Below are 13,410 nucleotides of genomic sequence, written 5' to 3' on the forward strand. Positions count from 1 at the left end.
AGACCATATTGTGTTGTCAGCTGCCACCTCACATACTGCCAGGGGCCACAATCACCACCTCTGGCCCTTGAAATGCTGCTCACATACATACAAACTCTGCATTCCACAGGGTAACACACTTTTTTTTTTTTCCTTCACTGTCTAAGCGCAAATGGAGCTCCTTTTTTTCTGTTTATTATTCCAGATGTACTCTGCTGCCCCGTGGATCCAAACGCTGATTTTCGAGGGGCAACACGCAGCAGGTGGTGTTGATCATCCCACACTCTGTAAACCACCCGGCCCCAGAAACAGCCATCTCCCAGCCCATTAGGCTCTGTGATGGAGCCGAGGCAGGCTGGATGAGGACTAACCAGTATACCTAAAAGAGAGTCTTGCATAATGCCCGCGCCCAACCCCTGCTACTCACGTGCAGCATGTGACAGAGTCAAGGAAAAAAACCCCAGAGCAAACTATGTGTCAGCTAGGATATGTAGCTCTCTGTGTAACACACTCAGACATACAGTATACACACAGCTGCTCACTCCTGCTGCACGCCTGTGTAGATCTAGGCTCTTCTTCCCATCTCCCTCCATCCAACGCTGTGTGAAACACGGGCGTTGTGAGTGTAACACCAGACTGAATAGGTTGTTCCTCTCATGTCTCACGTCACAGTCTCGGCTCAAGCCAAACGGCAACACCGACTGTGTGCCAGTGTGTGTGTGTCATTTCAAGGCTGGTTTGCCTCATTGTCAGCTTTTATGGGATTACCACATTGGTGGCGACCAGACCGTAGCTGACAGATGCCCAACACACACACACACATATATATATATACAGACAGAGACAGGGCTGGAAAAGTCAACAGGCTCTCAGGCATAACAGTAATAGCAGATAATATTAAGCAAGCATGCAGTAGTCTGAGACTGCATGTGGCTTGAATGATAATGAGGCTGCAGCATGTTCCACATATTTAACCCACATTAGTGGAGAGCTGTAGTTTCACTGTTCTATCAACAGCTATTTCACATTGCTACACATGAACATATTGCCTGTGGTGCATCAGCCACACTGTGGGGGTTTTATACAGCAACAAACAATGGACCCAGCTCCTGGAGGTTCAGAACTACAAATCTGGACCTGCAGTTCCAGCCAACCTGCAACCAGAAAATGCAAGAAAAGTAACAGCTGGCTGTTTAGACCTGAAGCCATGCTGATGTGTGACATATACCGGCAAGGAAAAACATAGCTTCATTAATTTTAACACCTGCACCACCTGCAGGCAATAACTGAGGTTCAACGTTTTAATGCATTGCTTATTTTCCATTTTATTTTATTTTCTACATATTTTGCTTTTTGGATATCATGCTTTTCACACATTTTAAACCAGCAAAACGTGCATTAACCGGAGCATGTTTTCTGTGAAAACACACACAAACAGTCCCAAAAAAGGGTAAAAATAACTTAACATTGTAATTTCACCAAACTCTGCAACGAATTATTTTTTAATCGATCAATACATTTTTTGCATTATTAAATAAATTTACGTACTTTGTTCTTCAATTTTTTTTCGTCCAAAAGCTCCAGAAAAACAAAAAATTAAATAAATGTATTATAATAATTCGGTTTTAATTCAGATTTCCGTTGTACTTGGCTCCACCCCCTTCACTTCTGGTTGCAAAAGCCAAGATGGCTACAGTAAAATAGCAAACTCGAGGCTTCAAAACGGCAGACCACAAGCCAAAGTGTGACGTCAAGGTGACTACGTCCACGTCTTCTATACAGTCTATGATTACAAGCCGGTTCACTCACATGCTTTGCATATGAAAAGAAAATCCATTGGCGCTTGCCTGAAGATGAATGGTGTTCTACTCAGATGGCAGGTTCAGTAAATGCTGGCTGTGTAATATAGTGATGCAATTACAAGAAGCGTGGACAAAGAGGATACAGAGAGGAAACAGCCTGGAAGAGTAAGAGAGAGAAGGTGGAGACCTCGGACATGAAGGATGCCACTCCGCGTGGCCTTCAGCGGCACACAGCCTTCGTTTCTCATCACACTCGGACGTCCTATTATTTATTGACGAGTAAAAACGATGACAGCATCTTTTCAAAAGCAACATAATTAATACAATCCATAATCACGTGGCCTTGGCTGTAACATGGTGTCGGAGAATGTCCTCCACTGGGGAAAGGGAGAACTGTTCAAGAGTTATGGGAGTCGCTTTTTGGGATCCTTACACTGTGGAACGTAAAATGTGCTTCAATGCAATTATGTCATTTTCACTTGCATATGGATTTCCCAAAGCAATACGATAATTGCACTTGTTTCCTATCTACATTTATTTAAAGGAACACTGAGAACAAGGCAGATCGCATTATTAGTATCGTTAAAAAAAGACACTGCTTCCAGAAAAGTCCTAACCCACACTGATCAGATTATATGGCTCATGGTAATTAGTGATTATGACGCAATAATAGAATAGAAGAGATGTTACGATCGATTGCAATGTTTCAATCTCATCTTTTGTCCCAGGCTTCCTCTCTTCATTCAGTCACACACAAACTCATCCAATCAGAGTGGTTTATGCTCAACATGCTCCTGCTTTCACACTCAGCAGTTCTTCTTCTTCTCAGAAGCCCTTCACAGGAGCGATGTGTTTAGGCGACACTCTCTTCTCCTTCTCATTACAGGCATGAGTGAGTCATTGAGGCCCACGCTTGACCTTATCTCTGGACTTTGAGATGATGAGGTGATTAGAAAAGTCTTTCTGATGGCACCCAGAGAAAAATGTGTTGGGAATTCGAGGTCCTTTGTCTTTCATCTAATGGATCTAAAAAAGTTGCATTTGCAACAGACGACTCTCGAGAAAGAAGGAAAACTTAAAGTGTCTGCTTTGCATTTCCAAGTTTATGTTCCATCTGGGAGAATATGCAGATCAGGGAAGAGTCTTAAAAGTGTTTATTGCCGGTGCAGAGTGTTATAAATCCACTGTACTACAGTTGGGGTATGCTACATTCGCTATCTCACTTCCTCCGGAGGAGCGCTAAATGTTGCCTCACCAGCAAACACAGCACTTCCAGTGCATTCAGTTCATGGTTGTTGAGGTAATTTGGCTTTATGGACATTACAGTCGTGAGCAAAGGTAAAAAATAAATGTATATGTATTTGTGTGCGGCTCAGATAAGATCACTCGCAAATCATACAGCTTGTGTTTAATTTTGTTTGCAGCAATAAAAAAGACAAACTGTATTTTCAAGATATATTATATTATATTAAAAAACATTGTGGCAATGTTCTTTGCTGCCATTGTAAGAACCAGTGCCTTTTCAGGCTTCCTGTGCCCATGGGCTTTTTAGAACAGAAAGGGAATCAGTGCCTTCCTATGTTTAGGATAGTCTTCGAACTTAGCGAGGTACCATCTGGAGAAAGAGGGAAAAAGTTTCTGTCGTTAATACAAGTATTTGCTTCAAAGTGTGAACCACACCATAAAAACCTGCTTACTGTGTGTGTGCGTGTGTGTGTGTGTTATGATTCTTACTTGTGATGGGCCACAGCCCTGCTGGCGAGGACCACTGTGGTAAATATGGCAAAAGCTGAACTGTGAACGGAGTGGCCAGCCAGAGCGAAGCCTGCCCACTCTGTTATCTCTCCTAAGAAGTTGGCTCCGGACACATATTCAAACATTCCGCCTGTGGGTGGAAGACACAGGGATCAGGACAGGTATGCTTATCCTTTCATACGTCCACTGAGGCAAAAACAACCCAAATATTTCCCTCTGGAAACCAGAATTACATTCCATCTTTTGAAACATTTTTTGGGAAATTGTCTTATTTAGCATAAGAATTCTTGAGTTGTAGCCAAAAACACAGTGACCTTTGACCACCAAATTAGAATCAGTTCGTCTTTGAGCACAAGAGGATGTTTGGGCCAAATTTGAAGAAATTCCCTCCAGACTTTTCAGGGTTATCCCGTTCACTAGAATGATACGGACGGACGCAGAGACGAACGGACAACCTGAAAACATTCAGCCATCGGCCAAGGCTGTTGCTGCTGCTCCTGGCACGGAGGCATTAAAACATAAAATGGGATGAAGTTCGATTTGATTTTGAACAATTAGGGATGTCCGATATATACTGGGCCCAATATTGGGAAATGTATTTTATTATGTATTATTACGATAATGAAAATATAGCCGATAATTTATCAAACTAAATAATAGAAAGCTAAATTACTTTCATTGAAGCTATGGAATATTAAATCATCCATCTTTGCTCGCTACATAGCCTTCTTACCTGCATAATAATCCACAGGTTATGAACTTCTTTCTAAAACACCCAAAATGTAGGTATCGGCCTAAGAAGCAAGTAATGATCGGTTATCAGTATCGGCTGAAAAAAAAAAAAATAAATCCATATGTGCGTCCCTACAATTCAGTACTGAATGAGTTCTGACATTTCAACGTTCTCTCAATGTAGTTTAAAGTCTGCACGATAATATAAACTCAAATGGCATCCACACAACAAGCTCCACAGCTCCAGTCTTCTAAATATGTGTTAATCATTTACGAGAGCATAGCGGAAAAAAACAAGAAAGAAAAAACGCACAAACGGACACAGCACATCCTGGGTAATAACAACAACCATAGCCGTAAAAAACAAAGAAGTTATTTTTTAACAGAGCAAAAGTGTTAAAAAACGGAATAAAGTGCAAAGTGAAACAGATCTTATCAAACACACCTCCTCTATCGTATCTTATGAAACCTCAGTCTCCCAAGATGCAATGTGAATGCCATTTCTCTCAATCATAAATCTTACGCGAGTCCATTTTTCACACTCACAAAATTAAGTTTTTCGAAAATCACCATTCCAAACATAACAGTTCATTTCTCATACTCATTGGCAAGAGATGAGCTTGTTGCTATGAGCGGATCAGGAGTAACAATGAAAGATGCTTTTCCAATATGTGTCGAGTTTACTGCATGACCAGAAAGAACGTGTTTGAATTACGGATTAAAAGACTTAAAACTGATTACAAACATCAGCAGAAAAGCTGCGCAACTTTTCCCTGGAATAATAGAGAAACTGTATATCAGACCTAAGTCTGACACTGAGCGAGCAATCATGTGCACTCTCGAAACATTGGTCCCAGACCTCATGTTTCAGTTCTGCATTCAGCTGAGCACTGCCTCTTTGACTGCAGGCCATTTGTCGCGTTGCTACCCTCCATGTGAAAATGGCATTCTTGGCTGAGGGGATTCCAGACGTGCCTGGAAGTTCATTGGGAGCAGCGCGGCTCACAGCTTCCTCCCGCCTCGCCCCTTCTCCGCTTTATTTTCCTTGAGGGTCCAGGACGGATTGTTTTCAACAAGTTCACCGCAAGTTCAGGCTCAAGGTGCTATTGTTGTGACTATGTTCTTAGTCAGGGTGGAGCCCCTCTCTCTGTGAACCTGTTGTGATTACTGATTCAGTTAGGAAAGGGAAAATCTAATTATGTGATCTAAAAAAGCAGCACTTTTCGCTTTTCCACTATATTCAACCCTCAAGATTATTTGTCAGAAGCAGTTTGGAGATGGGAATCTTGCTAACCCCCCCCCTCTTTACTTGTCACTTCTCATAGAACGTGCATCTATTTTCACACAGTAAAAAGGTCAAACACTCGACAGAAATATCCACCATCAAAACATTCTCTCCGCTGTTTTTCCTGTGAATTGTTTGAAGAATTTTCAGAAATGTTCATTTGATACAAGCAGAGTGATATCCCTCGCCCTAAAAGGAACAGCTCCATGTTTTGGGTAAAATAAGCTTGCTTGTTTTCTTGCTGAGAGCGAGATGAGAAGATTGATACCACTCTCATATCAGTGTGTTCAACATGAAGCTGGAGCCAGCAGCCCGTTAGCTTAGCTTTACACAAAGACAGCTAGCCTGGCTCTGTGAACCTTTAGTTTTTACACTTTGTTTCTGTATGGATTGAACAAACAAGATATATAAACACATACATTGGCGCAGTTTAGCTGTGCTGGTTGGCACACTTTGTTCTGATTCCAGTGTTTATGCTAAGCTAAGCTAAGCTAAGCGGCTGCAGCTTCATATTTACTGTACAAACACGAGCGTTGTATTGAGCAAATAAGCAATAGACCGGGTGCTTTATTTAGCGTGCATCTAGAGTCCGTCGACAGACATATACAGTATAATGTCCATGTTCCCGTGTGGGGCTGGCTTCCTGTCTAACATGATTACTATAAACACTGTGCGGTTCTGTGTCAAGTCAAGCAAAACCCCACACACACACACACACACACACACACACACACACACACTGCGAGTCAAGGCAGCAAGATCCCTTTTAAATGCTAATGTGAGGGTTCGCAGAGGGCAAGGCAGGGAGAAAAAGATAACTATTGACAACCTGTGATTCTGCTTACAGTGGGATTCTGTATAATCACGCGACCGCACTGGAAAATTAGCATCTAGCGCTGTGTACAAGGACCACAGAGTTCTGTGCCATGACGCGATTACGGCTTTCTTGTCACCCTGCGACGGTGGTGGGGAAAGTGGAAGCATCTCAGTGTAGAATGTGGCTTTAAAAAGGAATGTTTCACCCACAAAATGACCATTTGTATAGTAACTAGTCACCACCCCATGTCACCTTGTATTCTTGAAGAAAACTTTGTTTTTCTCGGATGCCTCCACGGTGAACGAAGAATCAAAAAATGTCTTGATGAATTTCAGTAAATGAGGGATGCTTTAAAACAGTAACTAATATATCAAAACATCTGTTTACAAACTCACACATCTTGTGTAGCTTAATCAAAGTCTCATTTATCCAGTTAAACACATGCATCTTCACTAAAACCTTAATATTTAAAAACATGCACCTAAACAGTCTCATGCTTACACATGAGCGTTCCTTATCTATTAAATAACAGCGGGGAGATAATGCAATATGTTAATTTATCGTTTTCAATGGGATCATAAAACAACATACACAATTACGTTGTCTAAATTCATAATACCAAGCACACTAACTTTATTTCTCAGAAAATCTGATTATTTTTGCACTTAAGTTCTTAATCAAATAAGAAAATACTCTATTACTTTAAAAAGTATAGAATTTACACAAGAGTATACAAAACCATCTGTTTTTTCATATAGACTATCTATGTATTTATTTGATGACCAGATAACATGCTGTATCGTGATGTATGGGTTGTTGACATGAAAGATTGTGATATTTATCACCAATTTTATGCCACAATGATAATCTTCCTATTATTATCGAGATATGAAATGACCTATGTATCGTTACAGAAGATTTTTGGCCCAGCCCTATTTAATATAGTAAAGTTATAGCGGAGTGCATGCGTTTTTCTCTGCTTTTTGGTTCGTCGTTCACTGTGGAGGCATGCGAGAAAACGTTTTCTTCGAGAATTCAAGGTAACACGGAGTGAGTAATTGATGTACAAACGGTCATTTTGCAAGTGAAGTATTACTTTAACAGCGTCCTGCATTCAAACTGAATAATACTCACTCTGAAGAATGGTCCAGTCTGTTAAATATGAGTATTTTTATATTATCGTCATATTTTGCTCCAGTAACTACTAACTGCAGCCATCATAGATATAAGAAAATCAGCTTCTTTCCTCAGGCTGTGAGAATTCACCCTCCACACATGATAAAGTTTTACATGTTTTTTATGTTTTCTTGTGTAGCAAAATGGAACTGCAATCTGCATTTTGTTGTACAATGACAATAATATAGCTTGTAAAAGTACAATATTGTAGAGGCATAAAAGTGCAAATGATATATAAATGCAGCGCTTGAATAAATGTTCATTATTGTATACTTCTCATCAGGTTTTCCTCTTTGAAAGTTAGATGCACTGTGACAGGAGGAACAGACGTGTTCGCTGTGGTGAGAGCAATGATTGGGCCCAGTGTTTTCAGAACTAAAGCCCTTACCTGTGGGGATCTTGTAACCGGTCTCTCCGGGCTTTCTCAGGTTCCTCAGGATGTGGTCAGAGTGCACATTCACCAGCCAGCCGAACAACCACAGTACAGACCCTGAAGACCAACCAACCAGAAGCTGCTTTAGTACGACATTTTGTAGAGAAATACTTCTCACACACTACTTATTTGCCTTCTTTCCAAGAGTGAGACGAGCAGATCGATACCTCCTGGTTCAAATCTTTATGCTAAGCTAAGCTAATCGCCTCAGCACTACATGCACAGACACGAGCCCGGTTTGAGCTCAGTGTTGTTATCCAACTCTAAAAAAAGAAAGCGAATGAGCACGTTTCTTTAACATTTCTATAATAGTTACAGCATGTACACAAAGTATTCATTAGTATTGTTACTGCATTGGCCTACAATGCTTACAATAAACTCATTACATGGCACACTGCATGAATAAAATAAAATATAGATATATTCTAAATTGACAGTTTCCTGAGTTAGCTTGAACAGCAAGGGGAGCCAAGAAAAACTGCTGAGCACTTTGAGGTTTTGAAAGTGTGGGAGGCACCTGCAGCGGAGCAAAACCAAAAGAGGAAAATGGCAAGATGGACAAAAGAGTTTGAATGAAGGCTATGTGTTTAAGCAAAGTCTTGCCATCTCATTTAATTTAAAATAGAAAAAGGGAAGAGAAGAGGACAGAAGGGTAGTAGGGATGAACTGGAAGAGATGGCAAGAGGTTGTTATCCCGACTGTGCATCGTACTCTGTTCCTCCATAAATCAATAAAGAACGTTTCAGTCAGTGCTATTTTTATACCATTTAACACTAATCTGCACACACTAGATTAAAACACACAGCAACTTGTACTTTCAGTAGTCTATCAACTAAGTATTATTATTATTTTTTTTTTACTTCTACTTGATGATTTTCGTTAAATTTAAATGTTTAACTGGAGCATTCTTCTTATAGTGTACACACCACTGCACCCTCTCTTATCCTTGTATATTATTGTAATTGTCAATATAAAATATGAGTTTTGCTTTTATTTCTCCTATGCTAATAATGTAACACACATTGATTTGATACAGCTTCAATATTTTGACTTTGTATCTCAAAATAATGACTTAGTTCAACAGTTCATCACATAAATGCGTAAATGGCCTTCCATATTCACCAAAACAACAGAAGCAAGTGGAAGCCCATGGCCACAAAAAAAATGATGACAGTTCTCAATATTTTGAGAATCTAACTCATTATTTTGAAATACTAAGTCATTATTTTAGGATACTAACTCATTATTTTAAGATAGTTTCTCATTATAATGACTTACTTTTTTTAAAATCCATCACAGTGGCGTAAATGAGCTTCCATACACCCAGATCCATTTTAAACAACATCTCATGCAAAACACAACAATTCCCATTTCCCTGGCAGAAAGAGAGGTGGCAGACACAGAACACCAACCTGCAATGAAGCATGGATGTGTAACCCAGTGTGCCGGGTACTCAGCGTAATGGCTCAGGTACCTGATCTGCATGTAGCCATTGTACATGCAGAAAACTATGGCCAGGGCAAATGAGGCGAATGGTGTTGGTTTACCTCCTCGGATTAAAAATGGATAAATAAGGGACCTGCAGCAAAAAAAAAAAATAATAATAAAACTGAAAATATAAAAATGAAAATGCACAATATATACACAATGAAATATAATAATATTAAAATTAACTAACTGCATCTAATCATTCAGATATTTATTATATTATTAAAGTGTCTTCCACTTAGTGCTGGTGAAACACTTTAATACACCTCCAGGTGTAACATCATTATTTAATCGATTGTAATGACTTACCTCTGGACATAGTGGCAGAAGTACATGGCGATGAGCAGCTGGTTGGGCAGCAGGGAGGTTTTCGCAGAGGATGTCCAAACTACCAGACACACAGGCACCAGGATCGCAGGCAGCTCCTGGATGAACCAAGCCAACCGGGCGTTAACTGGGAATCCATATTTGCTGGTAGCATACCGCCCGTATGGGACGTTTTCGAAAAGCAGTGTAACAAAAGTGATGGCTGCCATGAAAACTATCAGGTAAGCCAAGCAGTCCAACACGTACAGCTCCTCTTCCTCCGAGGTGAAGAGCCAGGACAGGAGCGCGTCCATCATGGGCGGAAGCGCTAATGTTACAAAACTAATTATACAAACGATGGAAATGTTACATGCAACTATTTGATAACATGCCGTATTGCTCGCTACCACTGAGGTAAACACTGGAGTGCTATAGTGGACACACGAGACTGACTCACGCGTTCCCGATTCAGCACCAATCACAGTCCCTTAACATACAGGGAATATACAACGTCATTGGGTCTCATCAGCCAATCAAAATGATCGCTTCTCCATCGGAGTTATTCAACGTGGTGTGGTGTCTGATGTCATCAATAAATATTCATAAAGGAATTAAAATAGTCTTATTTAGGTGTGATACTTTATCACAATTGATTATTTTATTTCAGGCATATTTGATGGCCACCTCGACAGGGGTCCTGATTCACGTGCGTCAGAGGTAACACGTTTCGAGGATACAACAAGCGTCGCAGTTCATCGTCGCACGTTCACCAGACTCGCATTTTCATCCGAGTTTTAGGCTACAATTCTCGGCGTCCAGACCACCACGACGCTCCGCAGACTTTCCTCCAGAGTGCTCTGCTTTTCCAACAACAACAACAACAACATGGGGAAAAGAAGCAGGCAGCGGCAGAAAAACCAGAATACTAAAGGGGACGACAGAGACAACGCAGTAAGATTCACACTTCTGCAGCTGCAACTTTTTGCTAATGTTGTGTGTGTAAAGTGCTCAACAGGCCTCCTATTATGCTACCTTTTTCATTTACTGAATGCAAAATGAGCTGCGACGAACACGGCCGTGTATCTCACAGGTTATCTTAAACTTAAGCGTGCGTAGTTATGCTGTGCTATGCTAACCAGCTGCAACTTCACAGAGCTCTACTGTTAGTGACATTTAATGTAACTTTTCTCTCATGCAAAACATGCATTTACAACTACATTAGTAGGTGTTTTTTCCAGTTATGTCTACACTCAATATTCAGTAGATGTGTCCCATACATGCTAATGACTATGCGCCTGTGTGTTCAGGGCTGGGGGAAAGGCTATGCTGACATTGTCAAGGAGAATAAGCTGTTTGAACACTACTACCAAGAGCTCGGCCTGGTGCCTGCTGGGGAGTTTGGTCAGTTCATGGATGCAATGAGGGAACCGCTGCCAGCAACCATCCGCATCACTGGATACAAGAGGTGAGCCGGACAGATTTGTTACCTGGATTCAGACAATGAGTCCCGCTCAAAGCCATGCAAGATGCTGCACGATTAACATACATTTTCTTGCTGGAAAGTTAAGAAAACGTTGTAGTCTTTTACATTTTTCACTGTTTGATTTCCCATATTTTTAGGATAAACATAGATAAAGTCCTTATTATAAATTCACTATTTGTGTTAAGCTGCAGGAGACAGTTAGACCGTGTTATTTAACTATAATTGATTAAGATTGTGTATGATGATAGATGTGAGAGAGTAAGGCATGACTGACAGTTGCTATGTAGAAGTAAACTCACAGTTTTGCACGTGTACATCACCTGGATCCACGCTCCAATGTTTGTCAGGGCTTTGAACTAATTGTGACTTGGATTACTGCTCCCTAATGCAAGTTGTTGTCCTCCTTTCTGTCTTATTCCAGCCATGCCAAAGAAATCCTCCACTGTCTGAAGGACAAATACTTTAAGGATATTCAAGAGGTGGAGATCGATGGTCAGAAGATTGAGGCTCCACAGCCTCTGAGCTGGTAGGACCTCTTGGTTTACTCAAGGCTAATAACACCCAGATTCAAAGCAGAAGCTCGGTGCACATTGTGGTGTATCCTCTCCAGGTATCCCGACGAGCAGGCCTGGCACACCAACATGAGCAGGAAGATCATTAGGAAGTCTCCCCTGCTGGAGAAGTTCCACCAGTTTCTGGTCAGCGAGACCGAGTCGGTGAGTCAACACAAACCAAACGGAAAGTTCTATTTAAGTTCGATGTTGAAGAAGTTAAAACAGGAGTATTGCAGGTGTTCATATTGTCTGTATTCACGAAATTCACCTTGGATAGGGAGTTGGGGGTGGGGGGGAAACAAGGAAACTGAATTTCAGCATCGTTTTTTGTTGTTGTCCTTTCAGGGTAACATCAGCCGACAGGAAGCTGTCAGTATGATCCCTCCTCTCCTCCTGAAGATTGAGTCGCACCACAAGGTAACAGCACAGCCTTCTTTGAGGATTAAATATAGTCTATAAGGTTTTTTTGTCCCTCGTGCCCCTTTGTTGAACACTTTCCTTTTGGCTCGAAAACAGCTGATTTGAAGTGTTGACATGCATTTGTTCCTGTGCAGATCCTGGACATGTGTGCAGCTCCAGGGTCGAAGACAGCCCAGCTGATCGAGATGCTCCATTCTGACATGGACGTGCCGTTTCCAGGTAAGGAAAGCTGCTTCAATAACTGATTTCTTTGTATGTGATAGGAAATAAAAGGGAGATAATCAGCAGTCCCTGCCACTTAACAGTAGTTGACATTTATCTGCTCCTCTACCTCCAGAGGGCTTTGTCATTGCCAACGACGTGGACAACAAGCGCTGCTACCTGCTTGTGCACCAAGCCAAGCGTCTCAACAGCCCCTGCATCATGGTGGTGAACCACGACGCCTCCTGCATCCCCACGCTCAGGATCGACTTGGACGGCAAGAAGGACACCCTCTTCTACGACCGCATCCTGTGTGACGTTCCCTGCAGGTCAGCAGAGGGCTGTCTTATGCGTCTGTGTTGTGTCTGCGTCACTGACACGTGTTAGAGTTTGGAAGTCTGTGGAGGAAGTGGATGATGATGGAAACATGGTTGATGAGCTCTGCTGTATGTGTGGGGGATTGGCGGGAGATTTTGTGTGACAGATGGAGACGGGGCCTCCGCCCTGTCGGGTCAAATGCCGCCTATTTACAAGTTCTTACAAAGGGCTGTTAATATGTTTTTGTTCTTCATGATCCGGTACGGGGTTAGTGGTAAAACACATCCTCCATCCTCTTGAAGCCCAGCAGCATTTCATGGCCAAAACAGAACTGCGTTTGTTTGCAAATGCTGTCTGAGTTTAGCCAGCTGTGGTGCTGAAGCCAGGAGCTCCTGCCAAACACAACAGAGGGCGAGGGAGGGGAGGAGAAGCGCTGATGAAGACGGAGCGAGGCAGCGGGGATGTGAACAGTCAGCTAAAGCCCGGCGTTTAGACAGATTGTGCTTGGCAGACATTTGTTTGCCCTGTGAGAAAGTGTGGGGGGGGGAATCTCTGGGTGGTTCCAGTGCCTCGGGCCAGACTGAGGATGTGTCTGACTGGTGCTGCTGTCTGCTCTGTGTTCTTTAGCGGGGACGGCACCTTGAGGAAGAACATAGACGTG

The 13,410-nt window shown here is 41.9% G+C and overlaps 2 protein-coding genes across 2 annotated transcripts in view; one reads left to right on the forward strand and one right to left on the reverse strand.

The window, feature by feature from the left end:
- Nucleotides 1-3,240: 3,240 nt before the first annotated feature.
- On the reverse strand, nt 3,241-10,252 carry srd5a1 (steroid-5-alpha-reductase, alpha polypeptide 1 (3-oxo-5 alpha-steroid delta 4-dehydrogenase alpha 1)). The gene is made up of 5 exons (XM_031853779.1): nt 9,777-10,252; nt 9,392-9,558; nt 7,935-8,036; nt 3,516-3,666; nt 3,241-3,396 (listed from the first exon to the last, which is right to left on the reverse strand). Exons 1-5 carry the CDS (start codon nt 10,088-10,090, stop codon nt 3,330-3,332), a joined length of 801 nt encoding a protein of 266 aa, XP_031709639.1. The 5' UTR covers nt 10,091-10,252; the 3' UTR covers nt 3,241-3,329.
- nsun2 (NOP2/Sun RNA methyltransferase 2) overlaps nt 9,863-13,410 on the forward strand; it is a 10,483-nt gene continuing 6,935 nt past the window's right edge. Inside the window, exons 1-7 of the mRNA XM_031853780.1 lie at nt 9,863-10,724; nt 11,081-11,238; nt 11,678-11,782; nt 11,867-11,972; nt 12,156-12,227; nt 12,365-12,449; nt 12,568-12,760. Coding sequence (XP_031709640.1) covers nt 10,659-10,724; nt 11,081-11,238; nt 11,678-11,782; nt 11,867-11,972; nt 12,156-12,227; nt 12,365-12,449; nt 12,568-12,760 — 785 coding nt within the window. The 5' untranslated portion in view covers nt 9,863-10,658. The remainder of the gene's footprint in view (nt 10,725-11,080; nt 11,239-11,677; nt 11,783-11,866; nt 11,973-12,155; nt 12,228-12,364; nt 12,450-12,567; nt 12,761-13,410) is intronic.

This window comes from Anarrhichthys ocellatus, unplaced genomic scaffold, assembly GCF_004355925.1.
Source record: "Anarrhichthys ocellatus isolate YVR2014 unplaced genomic scaffold, GSC_Weel_1.0 scaffold14, whole genome shotgun sequence".
NCBI lineage: Eukaryota > Metazoa > Chordata > Actinopteri > Perciformes > Anarhichadidae > Anarrhichthys > Anarrhichthys ocellatus.